Raw genomic sequence first — 16,069 nt, 5'->3', positions numbered from 1 at the left:
CCAGCCCGAAGCAAACGCAAGAGAACCCGGAAATTGCCGAGGCCTGGAACCGACTTTCGCGCCAACCGCGCGGCAGAGCCCGCCTCTTCCGGCAGAAGTGACGCCACCCGCCGCTGCGTCAGGAAGGAGGAGATGTGAAAGGGGGTGGGTGGCAGCCCACGAGTGGTAGGGTTCCCGGGAGGATTGTGCACGATCTCCTGGGGCTTAGAGTCTTGAAAGGCGGGCCTCGGCTCCGCAGGAGGAAGCCCCTAGCCGACGGTTCAGGGGGATGGGACCACGGGCCAGAGTACTCCTTTAGTAAAGCCTCGCGGGGAGAGGATTTCCCCAACAGGTACTTATTTTACACCTGCCTTATGCAGGGCACTGCACGGTAAGCCATGTGTTATCTAAAACAACCCCATGAGGCAAATAAGGGTATTTCCATTTTACAGATGTAAAAACTGAGGCTTAGAGAAGTTCAAGGTCACACAGCTAGTAAATGGTAGAATTAAGACTGCATCCAGGTCTTTCTGACTATGCACTGCGTTGTTTTCCTTACAACATGTCAGGAATCTAATAGTAATTGCTTACCACAGCCAAAAGGTCTAAAGGGAAGAAAAATGCTGGATAACTTGAATTACACAGCTAATGCAAAGGGATCTTTGCCAAAATCCTCAATGGTTTCTGCCCCTTCAATGTGCATCTCCATTTTCTTTCTCTGCCTCTGCCTCAGTTCTGGGTAAGAACCTGATATTTAAATGGCAACGAGCAGATGGGGAAGGAGTAAAATAGGCCTACAAAACTTTAGTGGATTGATAACCAGTGATAAACTGCTCAGTTAGTGCTTTTTCTCATTTTATTCTTGACTATTGAGATTGAGAGAATCACTGGATTGAGTATTGTGAGAGTTTAATGCCATGTACCTCGTTTTTTTCCTTTTTAGAGCCTAAAGGTGGTAATAAGTAGCTTGAGTCTAAGTATTTGAATACACCCATGGAAGGTGACAAAGATTCTTAGCTTTTCCAAACTTTACTCAGGCTCCTGAATCTCTTCCTAGACTTATCTGTGCATTTCTTTGTAAAATCCAGTTATAACTCTCCACCCTCAATGTCTGATCAAGTTCCTCGTCCTCCACCATCCCCAGGTGATGTCTGATCACCCTGATGTGTCTTCAGCAAGAATCCTGATAGGTTGGTTTAGCCAGAATCACCCTTATTCCTCATGTTACCTCTTAGTAATTTTCCATCCAGTAACCCTCACTCTGCTCCTTGGGTGTAAATTCCCACTTGCCTATTCTGTATTCAGAGTTAAGCACAATTTCTCTCCCCCAATGCAAAGTCCCATTGCCATAGTCTCTACAGCTATCCTGATGGTCCTGAATGAACTCTGCCTTACCATGCTTTCAAGTATTCTTGAGTAATTTTTTCTTTAACAAAGGCGAGTTGGAATCAGTAACACACTGGAACTCACTCCCCCTGTAGTTGGGGAGAGGGTGATGAAAGCCTTAAAAACAAACAAAAATTGCTAGAGCTGGGGGAAAGAAGAGAAGCCACAGTTAATTAAGATACAAATCTGTCCTGTGATATTGATATTTGTAGGGTACTTTACAGTTGACAAAGGACTCCTGTTTGCACTATTCCCACATTTACTCTTCAGCAGCCCTATAGTATGTGGGCATTATTGACTCACATTATCTACATGGGGAAAGTGAGGCTCAGGGACTGTGTGACTTGTCCAGGAGGTGGCTGCACCTGGGCCCCCGGAGAGGTGGAGTGACTGGAAACCCCAAGCCCCTCCTGACACAGCCCACTGCTCCTCATCACACACTGCCTGCCTGTCTCTGGATGAAGGTCAGCACCGGGGCATGAGCCCATTCCTAGCATTTTTCGGACAAAGTAGAGGCCTCACAAGAGGAGGAGGGAAATGAAATCCACCCTTTAGTTTGTAGCCTGCTGGAACTTCCTAGAAGGAGTTGACTCTTATCCACCAGTAGGGGGTAAGTTCTCCCATCTTGTGTCTCCAGATAAGCAGAGAGGGTCTGAATCTGTCCCTGAATACCCAGTCTAGGAAAATAGATAGAGCAGTGATTCCCAAATGTGGTCTCAACCAGCAGCAGCAGCAGCACCTGGGAATGTACTAGCAATGAAAATTCTTGGGCCTGATCTCAGGATATATTGTGTCAGGAACTCCAGGGGTGGGAGTTTTAACAAGCCCTCCAGGTGATTCTGAGGCACATTAAAGTTTGCTTGGACAGCAGTCCATTGGGGAAGGGTAAAAGTGGTTTTATGGATTTGTGGTTCATGAAGATTTTGGTGAAAATAGAGAATAGTTGTGATGTGCCCTTAAAAGCTGGAGTCTGGGGATTAACTTTCCCCTCACCTTCCTGACAGTTAGGGCCACTTCCCTTTTTCTCTGGCACTTCTGTCACCTAGAGCCAAACACTGCAGAACCTTCTTGGGGTGGGGTTAAAGGGAACTTTGTCTGTAAAATGAAAAAACACAGGAAACAAATATGACAAAATAGATACTTTTAAAATATGGGTAACGGGAATATGAATATTCGTTTCTTGTTATACTTTGCCACATAGATGGTATTTCTCAGAGTTTTAAAACTAAAAAAAAATTTTTTGAGTGATACGAGTTTTATGTTGAAGTTTCCAATACTGCAAATGAATAAAAATGTATAAATAAATGGCTGTATAATTTAAAAGCAAAATTAGTAAATGATCTTTATTATTGCAGAAATAGTCTTTGAGTGGCAAAATATTTGTTTAAACTGTTGTCTTTAGTAACCTGGAAGGTAGAACATAGGCCTACTGAGTCTGCTGAGTTACTGAGTCTACTGAGAAGAGGAGGTAAAATAGAATGTTAGCAGCACATGTTGGTTGCTACTGGCTGCATTTGATTAGGTATTATAAGAGAGAGACAAGCTTGAGGAAGAATTGGTCTATTTGCAAACAAAAATAAAAGGGAATTAAAAAATCCAAAAAATGTGAGATTTTACAAGGTTCAAAAGCTGACTGTATCTAGGCCCTAAAAACAGGAGATAAACCTGAGAGAGGTTTTGAACAACAAATGCCCATTATAACCCATCCATGTGGGAAAGATCTAGTTAAAGAGTATGGTCCTCTCACCCAAGCTGGATAGACACCACCAATTGGGAGAGAGCAGTATGGGCCTAAGAATAGCAATCAGGCTTGAGAAGTCTGTCTAGAAAAGAACTGTGGGTGGCTACTATTGGGGGGGCTACTACTCTAGGAAAATGGCTGTACCATGGCTTCCTGGCAACTTTACATATATCCATATAGGCAAAGGCTTGAATTGCAGTTTATCTAAGCCTTAGTAGAACACCTTGTGATCCTTATGGGAGACCTCTAAGGAGCTGCTGTGAGGCTGTCTCCCACTCACCTCTCTATCTCCCCTGGGTCAAGAGAGAGCTTCTCGTCATCTCCTAGGTTCTCATGAGATATGGGGCTTTCTTCCCCATTCCCCTCAGAATAGAGCTGCAGCATATAAAGGCACGTAGCTGCCATCTAGATCTGGCTCCTCAGCAATGGAGTATTCCATAACTCATGTTGCAGTCATCAGCCCCTTTTGTTTCAGTGTCATCTTTTTTGGTATATGGGACAAGGACCCAAGGAGCTGGCACCTTTGGCTTATTCTTCTTTTTTGCCACCTATGGAAGTAACATATGGTCTAAATCTAAAACCGTCTCATCCATCTTCACCAGTGGAATCAGGTAGGCCTTGCCCTTGACCTTGTATTGTATGTGTGAGGTTGACAACTACCATATGAAACTGACTGGAAGCAATAGATCTGAAGGTTACAAAGATTTTGAGATAATCGCTTTCTGAACCAAACCAGAAACATGGAGTATTCAAACGTTGGTACAATCCTCAAGCTTGCACACCAGGAAGTGGGTGAAAAAACTCATACAGCTTCAAGGAGTGCAAACTCATACCCAGTTTAGATGTGGCTAGAGAAGAAAAAGGAAGACAACCCCCATCCCACCCTCACCCCCCCAGCCAGGAAGGCACCAGGGACCTTGGAGAGTAATAAGCAAAGGAGCTCCTTTCAGAGAGTAGAATCTGAATCTTCTAAGAACCTCCAATTGAGAACTCCCAATGCCTGCCCAACTTCAAAGATGACACTGGCTAACCCCAGCTATGGGTCTCCACTTCTCCCCTTTCTGAAAGGGAGTTTTGTTGTAGTTATTCTGTCCTGCCCAACCATTGTGTATCAGGTGTGTGCTCAGGCAGGGGGGAGGGACAGAAACTTATCTTTTCGGTCAATATGTTACTGGTGGATTCTGGCAGAGACCATGTAGCAGACCCTGAGTGTCCCACCCATATTCCCTCACCCTTACCACGCTTATGCACATCAGGAAACTTACACCTGCCAGCATCTGCGTTTCTTTACATGAAGGCATTCTCTGGCATCAGGAGTCTGCTGTGCCACCTGAACAGTAGGCCATTGGGGTGGAGCATTTATGACCCATGGGATAAAACCTTTAAACAATGACTGACAATGGAGCTGGTTGTATTAGTCCGTTTTGTGTTGCTATAACAGAAATACCTGAGAGTGGGTAATTTATAAAGAGAAGAGATTTATTTGGCTTACGATTCTGGGACAGCTGCATCTGGCATGGGCCTCAGGCTGCTTCTACTCATGGCGGAAAATCACAGGCACCCAGCAGGTACAAGCAGATCACATGGTGAGAGGAAGCAAGAGAGAGGAAGAGGAGGTGCCAGGGTCCTATAAACAACAAGCTCTTGCGGGAACTAATAGAGCGAGAACTCACTCATTAATCCCCCCGCTCCCAGGGAGAGCATTAATCCATTCATAAGGGATCCGCCCCCATGATCAATCAGTTTCCAACACTGCCACATTGGAGATCAAATTTCCACATGAGTTTTGGAGGGGACAACACATCCAAACTCCATCACTGGTGTACAAAAACCCTTGTTTGCATGCCCCTTAGATGTGATATTCTACTTTGGCTCCAGAGTTTCCCCAGAGGAATTAAGCCCCAATATCCACAATGGTAACTGACTGGTTAACACATCCTTTGGATGCCTTTCTCTCCCTGTCTCAATTCCCCACTTTCTTTACTTATCAAATAAAGCATTTGAAAAGTCTTGTCTAACACTCTTTTTTCTGGGGGGACTCAAACTAAGATGAAGATCCAAGACGTGTGCCCACCTTTCATAGTGTTGTGCTGTTGCTGGGAAGTAGTTGCCCAGCCAGAGATGCCAGTTCCCACCCTACTTACATCTAGGTGGAGTCATGTGACTGAGTTGTGACCAAAAGTAAATAGGTAGAAGTGATGTCTATCACTTTCAGACCTGGTCCATGAAAACTTGCACTACCTTCCACACTCTTCTTTATTCTGTCTGTCTTCTGAATGTCAACACACAGAGCAATCTTGGAAGCCACATGTTGAAAATGGCAGAGCTTCTCGTAGTCTGGACCTCAATGACTGAATGGAGCTGTGAAGGTTAAACCCCCCACCCCAACCACTACAAATCACCACCACTGCTGCCAGTTGGACTTTATGTTAGTAAGAAGTTAACTTCTACAAAGCTAAACCATCGAAATTTTGGAGCTTTATCTGTCATGGCAGCTAGTGCTAACCTAACCAGTTCTGAACTTAGCAACAGTTTCAACAAATGTGTTGCCCCTGCAAAACTTGTTTTTATTACAAGTTTCCTTGGAAAGGGGAAAGTATGAAATTGCTCCAGAGACAAATGCCAGAGGCCTCCTGGGGAAGAGCATGGACTGCAGAAGCAGGCTGCCTAGTTTGAATGCCAGCTCTCACACCTACTGGTTACCTGACCTTGGGCAAGTTGCTTAACTTCTCTGTGCATCACTCTCTACCTGTATGCAAAGGGGATGACAATAGCATCTACCTTATAAATTAATGTTTGGAAGGCACTTAGTACAGTGTCTGGTACACAGTTAATGATGAATTTACAAATCCCTAGTTTTCCAAAGACCATTCTTGCCACAAAGTCTTTAAATTGTTTCTCACAATGGATCCTCTAACATTCTGCTCTGCTATTTGTGAGAGTTTGCACCAAAGCAAAGAGATGACTTCAGCACTTTGGATGTCCTTTCTTTGCAATCTGACTTTGTCCCTGTAGGAATTTTTAGAGTTTGCTCCACTCTGGGGTCAGAAGGCAACTTAACCCTATTGGATTTGGGCTTTGTTAGCTTTAGGTGGATCATTAACGTTGGGAGAAATGGTCACCTCTGGGTGCTATTTGATTTTTGTCCACAGGCCTGCAGAGGAGATTGCTTAACCCATATTTGAGACATTTATGTGCACTTATTCATCTATTTGAGATTTTCTTTGAGCCCTCTCTTATATGAGGCACTATTTTCCAACCTAGGATTAGAATATTGAACAAGAAAAAAGTGATCTCTGCCCTCAGAGACCCTGCTTCCTTTCAAAAGTATGAATAAATAAAGGAAGAGCCAGGACAGTTATAGATGAGTCACTTATGTTCACAAGGCAAGAAGCATCTGGCTTTGCCTGAACAGAGGGCCACTGCTGGATTACAGAGAAACCATCAGAGCTTATGGCAGTCTCAGGACTGGAGAAATAGAAGTGAAAGCAAGATCCCAATGAGAAGGGAGGTGTAGAGAACTGAGCATGATAAAGGGCCAGTTTTCTCCATAAGATACTTGGCACAAGTTCCATGAAATGGGAGATAAAAAGATAATGCCACTCCTTTGAGAGGCTCCAGTAAATGTACCAAATGTATTAGTTTCCTGCTATGGCTGAAATAAATTACCACAAACTTCTTATCTTACAGTCCTGAAGATCAGAAGTCTGAAATGGGTTTTACTGGGCTAACATCAAGATGTTAGCAGGGCTATGTGCCTTTCAGCAGGCTATATAGGTGAATCCATTTTCTTGCCTTTTCCAACTTTAGAGTGGCCCACTTACTCGGCAGGTGGCCTCACCCTCTTCAATCTCCCAAGCCAGCAATGGTGGAGTTTTTCTCTCACTGCATCTTTCCGACACTATTCTCCCTCTCTCCTCCACATTTAAAGGACCCCAGGTGGGTGACCTTATTGACCCATCTGGATAATCAACCAATGCATTTCTAAATAGACCGTGAGTTGAATAAGAAATCACAAAATTAGAGTACATTTTGAACTGAATGACCATGAGATTATAATATATCAAGAAAAAGAATGCTTTATAGGCATATATTAGAGTGGAAGAGAGACTGAAAAATCAATGATTTGAACTTACTTTTTAGAAAACTAGAGAAAAAACAAAACCCAAAGAAAGTCAAGAGAGCAGAAATCAGTGAAATAATAAATGAATGTACAACAGAGAAAATCAACAAAGCCAAAAGTTGATTCTTTGAGGATGATAGTAAAATAGATAAAACCCTGGCAATACTGACCAAGGAAAAAGAAAACATAAATTACCAATATCAGCAATGAAAAAGATTACAGTAAGGATCCTCCACACTAAAAATGCCCAAAGGTAATATCATGAAGGATTTTACATCAATAAATTTGAAATTTAGATGAAATGTACAATTTCTTAAATAACAAAACTTACCAATACTGAAACTTGAAGAATCAGAAAATCTGAATATTTCTCTAACTGTAAAGAAACGTATTCTGTTACTGAAAACCTTTCCACAAAAAAAGCTCTAGACACAAGTGGCTTCACTGGTGAAGTCTTCCATACATTTTAGAAAGAAATAACACTCTTCTTACACAATGTCTTCCAGAGAATAAGAAAAGTAACATCTCCCAATTCATTTTATGAGCCATCATAACCTAGAAACCAAACCTATAGGGACATTAAAATAAAAGAACAGTGCAGAATGATTTCTCTCAAAACATATATGCAAAAAATCCTAAACAAAATACTATAAATTCAAGTTCAGCAATATATAAAAAGCATTATACATAATGACCAATTGGGGTTTATTCCAGAAATGTAATAGTTTAACATTTAAAAATCAATTAGAATAGTTGACCACATTAACATTAAAAGGAGGGGGACTCATTATCTTATGTGCAGAAAAATACCTGATAAAATTCAACATCCATTCATGATGTAAAAAAAAAAACAACAAAAAAAGGCAACCCAGGAAGAAAGAGAACTTCTTTAATGTGGTTAATAATATCTAAAACAAAATAAAACACCAGCAAACATTTTGCATAATGGTGAGTGATTGAAAACTTTCTCCATCTATCATCACTTCTACCCAATATTGTAGTAATAGTTTGTTTGGCAGTGTCTATTACAGCTGAACCTATATCCGCTTTATAACCCAAGGATTACTCTCTTGGGGAAATACCCTCCAGAATATACTTACCTATATGCACTAAAAACATGTACTAAAATGTGACAGAAGTCCTAGTCAGTGCAGTAAATCAAGAAGAAGAAAGTCATAACCTAAAGAAAAGAGAAAAAACCAAAACTGACATTATTCACAAAAAACAAAGATGTACATAGGAAATCCGAAAGAAACCGTTAGAATTAGTAAGATAATTTAGCAAAGCTATTGCATTTGAGCTCAACATACAAAAACCAGTTGTTTTTCAGATACCAGCAACAAATGGGAAATGAAATTTCTATCTATAAAAGCCCAAACTGGAAATTACAATCATCAGGAGGAAAGATAAAGTGTGCTACATACACAGTATGAAATAACACGCAACACTGAGGACGAATGAAGGACAACTATGCACCACAGCATAGACGAATCTCACAAATACAATCTTGAGTGAAAGAGGCCAGATACAAAACTGTGCAAATCGCATGACCCCATCTCTCTAAAGTTCAAAGATCAGCGGAATTAGTCTACGTGGTTAGAAGTCAAGACAGTGGGTACCTTTGTAAGAGAGACGGGAAGTGAGCGGAAGAGGGCGCCAGGGAACGTTCTGTTCAATGTGCCGTTCTTGGTTAGGTGCCGGCTGTGCGGGTGTGTTCACCTGGAGATAATAAATCAACTGTGCACTTAACATATGTGAGGTTTCATGTATGTTTATTATAGTTTAATAAGAGATTCTTGGAATTTTGTTTAAAGTCAGAGGACGTCCCCAGGCAGAAGTCACAGACTTCGGGAGGATCGGATTGCCGGGGCGAGGAGCAGCCCTGTCCGCGTTCAGCACTTCACCTGGCCTCGGCTTCCCAGAGCAGAGGGGACAGCGTCCTTTGTGGGAGCTTCCGGGAGAACCCCGGAGTGACCAGTGGAGACGCTTTAGGAGAAAGGGTCTGAGAATCCCTGAGGACCGTGTTCACAACGCCGTGCGCTCGTCCGTGGAGGCGCGTGCTTTCCCAGGGGAAGGGGCCACAGTTTCGCCCCCGTGGACGGCCCCGGGCCCGAGGGGTCTGTTTCTGGGACGTTCGGGAGCTGCTTGGTGAAATGACAGTCCGGGGGCCAGGGACCTGGGCGCTACAAACTAGCAACTAACCTGGGCCCCGGGGGATCTCTCCGTGGAGGAGGGCGGTCAGCCCAGCGCGCCCCCAGGTGGCTCCGGCTCGCTCCGGGGTGCGGACCCTCGCCCGGCAGCGGAGGGCTGGTCTCGCGGGCCGGTCGGCTGAAGGCACGGGCTGCTCGCGGGCTGCCCTGGGGGCGGGGGCGGGCATGGTGAGGAGGCGGGTCCACGCCGTCCCGGGCTGGTAAAGCCGCCGAGGCGCGGGGAGCGGGCACAGGGACGGTGACGCGCGCCCGCCGCGGAGGATGCAGCTGACCGCCTGCGCCCTGCTGTGCGCCGGGGCCCTGGGTGAGTGCGCGCCGGGAGCAGGGGTAGGGGCCTCCAGGGGGCTTCACCGGGTGCCAGCAGCGGGTCAGCCACAGCGGGACCCAGCACGGCGGCGGGACAGCCTGTGGATTTATGTACCCCGATGCAGCCCCCAAAGTGCCTTTCCCCCCGGGGTGCACGTGACACTTTGGTCGTCACAGAAACCCCAACTTAGGACAGGCATTTGTAAACTGTGACCAACCGGCCAAATTCTGTCTGCTGCCTGATGTTGTACAGCTGAAAGAGCTAAGAACGCTCTGTATGTCTTTAAATGGTTGGGGTGGGGGAGATCAAAAGAAGAACAATATTTTGTGACATGAAGATTATATGAAATTCTAATTTCAGTGTCGACAAATAAAATTGTATTAGAAGATGGTCATGCTCATTAAGTACTGTCTATGGCTGCTTTCAGGCATGGGGAGGGGTGGGCAGAGTTGAGTAGATGCCAGAGACTGCGTGGCCTACAAGGCCTGTTTACTCTTCAGCCCATTACAGAAAAGGTTCATGACTCCTGGCCTAGAGGCTGTTGATCCCATCTCTGCCACACAACGGTGAGGTTGAGGGATGTAGCGGAAAAACAATCACCCTCGAATGGGATCCACCTGTCACTCACTGCTGTGTGACTCTGGGCTGTCCCTTGACCTCTGTGAGCTGGTTTCATTCAGTAGGAATTGCCTTTTCACAACAAACACTATAGCTGTGAAAATGAAATAACACACCTAGTGGTAGGCAGAGCTCTAGGCACAGGTGAGTTACCACTGGTAAAAATCCAGCACATAAATGCAGGGGCCCCTTCCTGTGTTGGGAGGGTGGGCTCCTCTGAGGCTCTTGAATGGTGCAAAGTCAATGAACTCACGCACGTGAAGAGCCCTTCCTGGCTCAACAACTGTTGGTTCTGTCCAGCCCTGTTTGTGTCATGTCTCAGGTTGTTGGGAATAATTTCTGGGGTAGGATGTCTTACATGGGGGCAGGAAGGGCAGGGAGTGCTGTGGTGGCCCCTCCCTGGCCCAGCACTGCCACATGGTGCCACACACGGCACTCTGCTGGGGCTGTGAGAGCTGGAAATGTAGAGCACAGCTGGGGTCCAGCTGCAGCCAGAAGGAAACCCAGAGTCCCGCCCCGCTGGTCTCTTGACCGAATTCTTCCCGGACAGAGCTTATGCTGTTTGTTCTTCCTCTGTCTCCTCTCCTGGCAATGTCAGGCTCTGACCAAAAGTTCACTTTCCCGATCAGCTCTGTGTTTATAAACCAGAGGCAAGAGCTGCCCCTCTCAACCCCATCCCCCACGTCCCTCTTCATGGCTACTGACCAGGCTGGAGTCTGTGATTCTTCAAAGCTCAGTGTTCTAGCCCGACAATAGCTATTCTGGTGGCAAATGACAGAAATGCAACCAAAGTAGCTTAAACCAAAAAGACCAAAAGGAAGGGGACAGTTAAAGTTAGGCTCTACAAGAGCCAAGAACCATGGGTTCAGACTGCGTGTGCCTCCACCTTGGCCCCCAGCTCCTTTCTTAGCCTCTTGCTCTTCTGGAGTTTAAGAACTTTCTCTATTCAGTGAGCATGTGGCCACCAGCATCTTTTCCCTACCAGGATCAGTTTGTAATATTCACAGTGGGCTCTGATTACCCCTTTTTGTAACTATTATATGGCCAGGGGTGGAGTGTTATTAGTGATCAGCCTAGTCTAGGTTATTCGACTCCATCTACCCTTAGGTTGCTTGCACACTCTCTGTCTCTTTCTTTTAAAAATCATTTCTACGGAAATGTGATTCATATGTAATAAAATGCACTCATTTTAAGTATATATACAGTTCACTGATTATAACAAATTTAACTATCCATGTTATGTTATTATCCACCATAATCAAGATAAGGAACATTTCCCGCCTGCACTGCCCCCTACCACTTCCCAGTCATTCCCACTTTCTGTCACTATAGATAAGTTTTGCCTATTCTAGGATTTCACGTAAATGGAATTATACAGTACATAGTCCTTTGTGTTTGGCGTTTTTCATTCAGTATAATTGTTTTGTGACTCATCTATGAACTATGCATCATAGTTCATTCCTTTTTATTGGTTAGTAGCATTCCACTGTTAGGCTTTACCATAATAGTTTACCTATTCAGTTGTTGATGGACATCTAGGTCATCTCCAGTTTGCAGCTATTATAATCGAAGCCGCCATCATGAACATTAATGGACCAGTCTTTTGAAGGACACGTGTTTTCATTTCTTTTGGGTAAATGTCTAGAATTACTGGATCATACTGGCAAGTGTATGTTCAATTTATTAAGAACATGCCAAACTTTTTAAAGTAGATATACCATTTTACATTCCTATCAGCAATGTATGAGAATTTCAATTCCTCTGTATCCTGCCGACATTCAATGTATAACCTTTTTCCTTTTCATTTTTTAGCTGAGGTTCCCACAACATAAATTAATCATTTTGAAGTGTACAATTCAGTGGTATTTAGTACATTTGCAATGTTGTGCAACCACTACTTCTATCTAGTTCCAAAACATTTTCATTACCCCAAAAGAAAACCCCATGCCCACTAAGCAGTCAGCCCCTACTCCCTTCTCTCCCCAGCACATGGCAACCACCAGTTTGCTTTGTCTCAATAGATTTATTTAGTCTAGATATTTCATATAAATGGAATCATGTAATGGGTAGCCTGTGTATCTGGCTTCTTTCACTTAACACAATGTTTTCAAGGTTCATTCACATCGTAGCATGTAGTAGTACTTCGTTCTTTTCATGGCAGAATAATATTCTATTATATGGACATTATGTTTATCCATTCATTTGCTGATGCACATTTTGGTGGTTTCCACCTTTTAGCTATTGCAAATAGTGCTGCTATGAACATCTGTGTACATATACTTGTTTGAGTCCCTATTTTTAATTCTTTGGATGTATACCTAAGGGTGGAATTTCTGCGCTATATGCTAATTCTACATTTAACTTTTTGGGGATGTGTTTGGCTTTTTTATCTAAGGGGTAGTGCAGAATCGGAGAAATGGGCCCTGAGAATTTATATTGGCCAGGTAGCCAATCCAATTTGTGTGTACCCTACTTAGCCACCCCTTTACCCTGCCTTTAACCTCTTCTGCTAGCAGAGAAAGGTGAGTGCTGTGGGTCCCTTACGCCTCTGGCCTCTCCTCATAGGGCTGTGTCTGGCTGTCCCTGAGAAAACTGTGAGATGGTGTGCTGTGTCAGATCAGGAGGTCACTAAGTGCTCCAGTTTCCGTGACAATATAAAAAAAGTCTTTCCAGCAGATGGTCCCCTTGTCACCTGCATGAAGAGAACCTCTTACCTCGAGTGCATCAAGGACATCGCAGTAAGTCACTGCTGCCTAAAAGAGAGTGGAAGAAAGTCCATACTTTCTTTTTCTTTTTCCACACTTGATATTGTGTGTTGCTTTCTCCTGACAAGAACCAGACTGTACTTTAGAGGAGAAAAAATAACCCAAAGATCTGAAAGTACAGAGACTGTGTGTAGAGAAAAATATAGCTGCTTAATGTTCATTGATAGTAGAAATTATAATTATAATCATAATCATAATTAAATGACTAATAGAGAAGGATTCAACCCCAGTAAAATACTTGTAGTACAGCAAAGTCAGCATTACATTGAAAGAGAATCTGTAAAGACCCAGAAATAAACAAGAAGCTCCAGCTCACTATTATTACTTAACATTGCTTTTAGAAGTTCCCAGTGATGCATTAAGATATAAAATGTGTATAATACAGCAATAAATAAACAAAAATATCAATATTCTCAGATGATTGCATGCAATAGAAATGTTGTATAATTATTTGTTAATGAATAAATGAGTTTGGTAAAAAATAAATATATCACAATTAACATCATTTTCATATACCAACAGTCATTAATTGTGGAAAAATAGCCCAAAATTGTGATTACATTTAAAATAATAAACAGAAAAATATTTCTGGGATAATAGCATATGAGAGAACTGCAAGGCTATTATAAGTATAATATAAAAGTCTGGTTATTTATAAAGCTGTTCTCCTAAGAAATGATTAGAGCAGCCCAAACTAAATATCCTGAAAGGATTCCGTGGCTGTACCCTAAATGTCCTTGCTTTTTCTTCTTTCAGTTCTAATTAAAATGTAATAATGTACTCAAACTAACAAAAAAATTAATAATATTTATTAATAAATGAAAACATATGCCATATTCCTAGATGGAAATACTAAATATCACATACTTGCAAATCCTCTCAAAGTTAATTCATAAGTTTAGTATATATTCCTCAAAATACAGTCTTTTTAAAAGAATCAGTAAAATTATTATAAAATTCTTAAGGAAAAGCGCACACTGTTATTTAAATATGGTATAGTAGGGAGTGGCTGAGACCTACCTGAAACTATACCACGTTTAAATAATAGTGTTACAAAAACAGGGTGCTGGTGCAGATACAGAAGACCTGGAACAGAACAAAATTCAGGCATAGTCCCAGTTTTATGTGTGTCCATCCATCTATCTAATTATCTGCATGATTTGATATAGATGCAAATTGTGATAAATGTTCAACATTCAGCTTAATACATTTAGTTACATATATGCAGATTTATTTTAAAATTTAATTATTAATTGACAAATAACAATTGTATATACATATATGGGGCACAACATGGCATTTCAATACATGTGCTACATTTAGATAGAAATGTATGATAAGGCAAACAAATGGCTGAGAAAGGATTCTTTAGTTGGACTACTGGGTAGCCATTTAGAAAAAAAATCAGGTGAGAGTCTTAATCCATTCACCAAAATAAACACCCAGTTTGACTCAACTTGACTAAAAGAAATAGACATAATCTGTAAATCACAAAAGTAGACAAATCTGGAAATGTAAAAATTTTAAAACTATAACAAATTTTTTTAAAAAGCCTTATGTATCCCAAAAATAATTCACATCAGCTATAAGAAAACAGCATACTGTAAAAACTGTATAAAGAAGTTATGTAAACTTAAAAGAAATTCTTAAGAATAACAAGGTATAAACAAACTACTCTCAGAAAAGAAATGACAACTAATAACATATGAACAATAAAGGAAAAATGTTCATGTTTTTTAATAATTAAAGAAATGAAAATAAAACCATTCTTAAAGTAACAGTTTACATCTAGAAATATAATAACATTTCTTAAGTGATGGCTTTTCTCACTGGTGGGTTTGCAGTTACCTTGGTATGCATTGCTATTGGCATTATATATCATAAATTTCTATATACTTTCTGGAAAACAATTTGGAAAATTCAGTAAGGGTTCTAAAGATGTGCACAAATTTTTATTTATTTATCTCTAATTAATATGTATGAGGGTACTTCAAAAAGTTCATGGAAAGATTCATATTACCTTTTTTTTTTTTGGCGTCTGGCCGATACAGGGCTATGAACCTATGACGTTGGTGTTATCAACACCATGCTTTACCAAGTGTGCTAACCGGCCAGCCCCCATATTAACTTTTAATTCTATTTTCCCACAAACTTTTGAAGTACCCTTGGGGGTGGGAAGCGGGAGGGAGGAGAGAGCGCAAGAGATTGATTTATTACAAGAATTTGACCTTTTGCAATTGTGGGAGCTGGTTAAGCAGTCTTTACAAGACTGCTGTCTTTTTGTATCTGATATTGGAATGGAAAGAGGTGGCAGTCAGGGAAGGAAGATGTATGTAAGGTGGGAAAAAGCAAGAATGACCTGGGACCCGCAGTCCTGACCTAGAGCCCGTGGGGATGGACTGAAACCCATGTCAGTTCTTGTTGCTTCTGATCCTGATGGTGTTCACAAGGCCCAGTGGACTTCTTGTCCTTTGTCTTTATCCTAAACCTTTCCTTTTCTTAAGTTCATTTGAGTTGGTTTCTGATACATGCACCCAATAGAGTCCTAATTATATACAGACACTTGTAGATACAAATATACATATAGATGAAGACATATTGTAAAATATTTGTAAGAAAAAGTGGGACGAGGGAAAGGGAGGCAAGTATATAGAAACATAATACTAAATTTAGAAAAACCCGTTATGTTAAATGTTAATTAATAAATGAATAAAAAGAATGATTTCCATGAGAGATAGGAAAATGATCCAATCTCATTTCTGAGAAAAGTATATGAAGTCGCTGCTTCTTGCAGAAAGGAAAGAACCCTTGGCTGACAGATCCCTGAACTGGGAATCCAGGTCTGAGAGTGTAAAACATGACTTCCTATGGGTGGAAATATTCTACAATTCATTCACACACTTACCCAACAAACATTTATTGAACACCTCCCTGTGCTAC

The 16,069-nt window shown here is 41.9% G+C and overlaps 1 protein-coding gene across 2 annotated transcripts in view; it reads left to right on the top strand.

Moving 5' to 3' along the window:
- Positions 1-9,665: 9,665 nt before the first annotated feature.
- LOC134390555 (inhibitor of carbonic anhydrase-like) overlaps positions 9,666-16,069 on the top strand; it is a 35,843-nt gene continuing 29,439 nt past the window's right edge. For both annotated transcript variants that reach the window (XM_063114036.1, XM_063114037.1), the window contains exons 1-2: positions 9,666-9,743; positions 12,930-13,102. In XM_063114036.1, coding sequence (XP_062970106.1) covers positions 9,701-9,743; positions 12,930-13,102 — 216 coding nt within the window. In that variant the 5' untranslated portion in view covers positions 9,666-9,700. The remainder of the gene's footprint in view (positions 9,744-12,929; positions 13,103-16,069) is intronic.

This window comes from Cynocephalus volans, chromosome 11 (assembly GCF_027409185.1).
Source record: "Cynocephalus volans isolate mCynVol1 chromosome 11, mCynVol1.pri, whole genome shotgun sequence".
Classification (NCBI taxonomy): Eukaryota; Metazoa; Chordata; class Mammalia; order Dermoptera; family Cynocephalidae; genus Cynocephalus; species Cynocephalus volans.
This window is presented reverse-complemented; position numbering and strand designations above follow the sequence as displayed.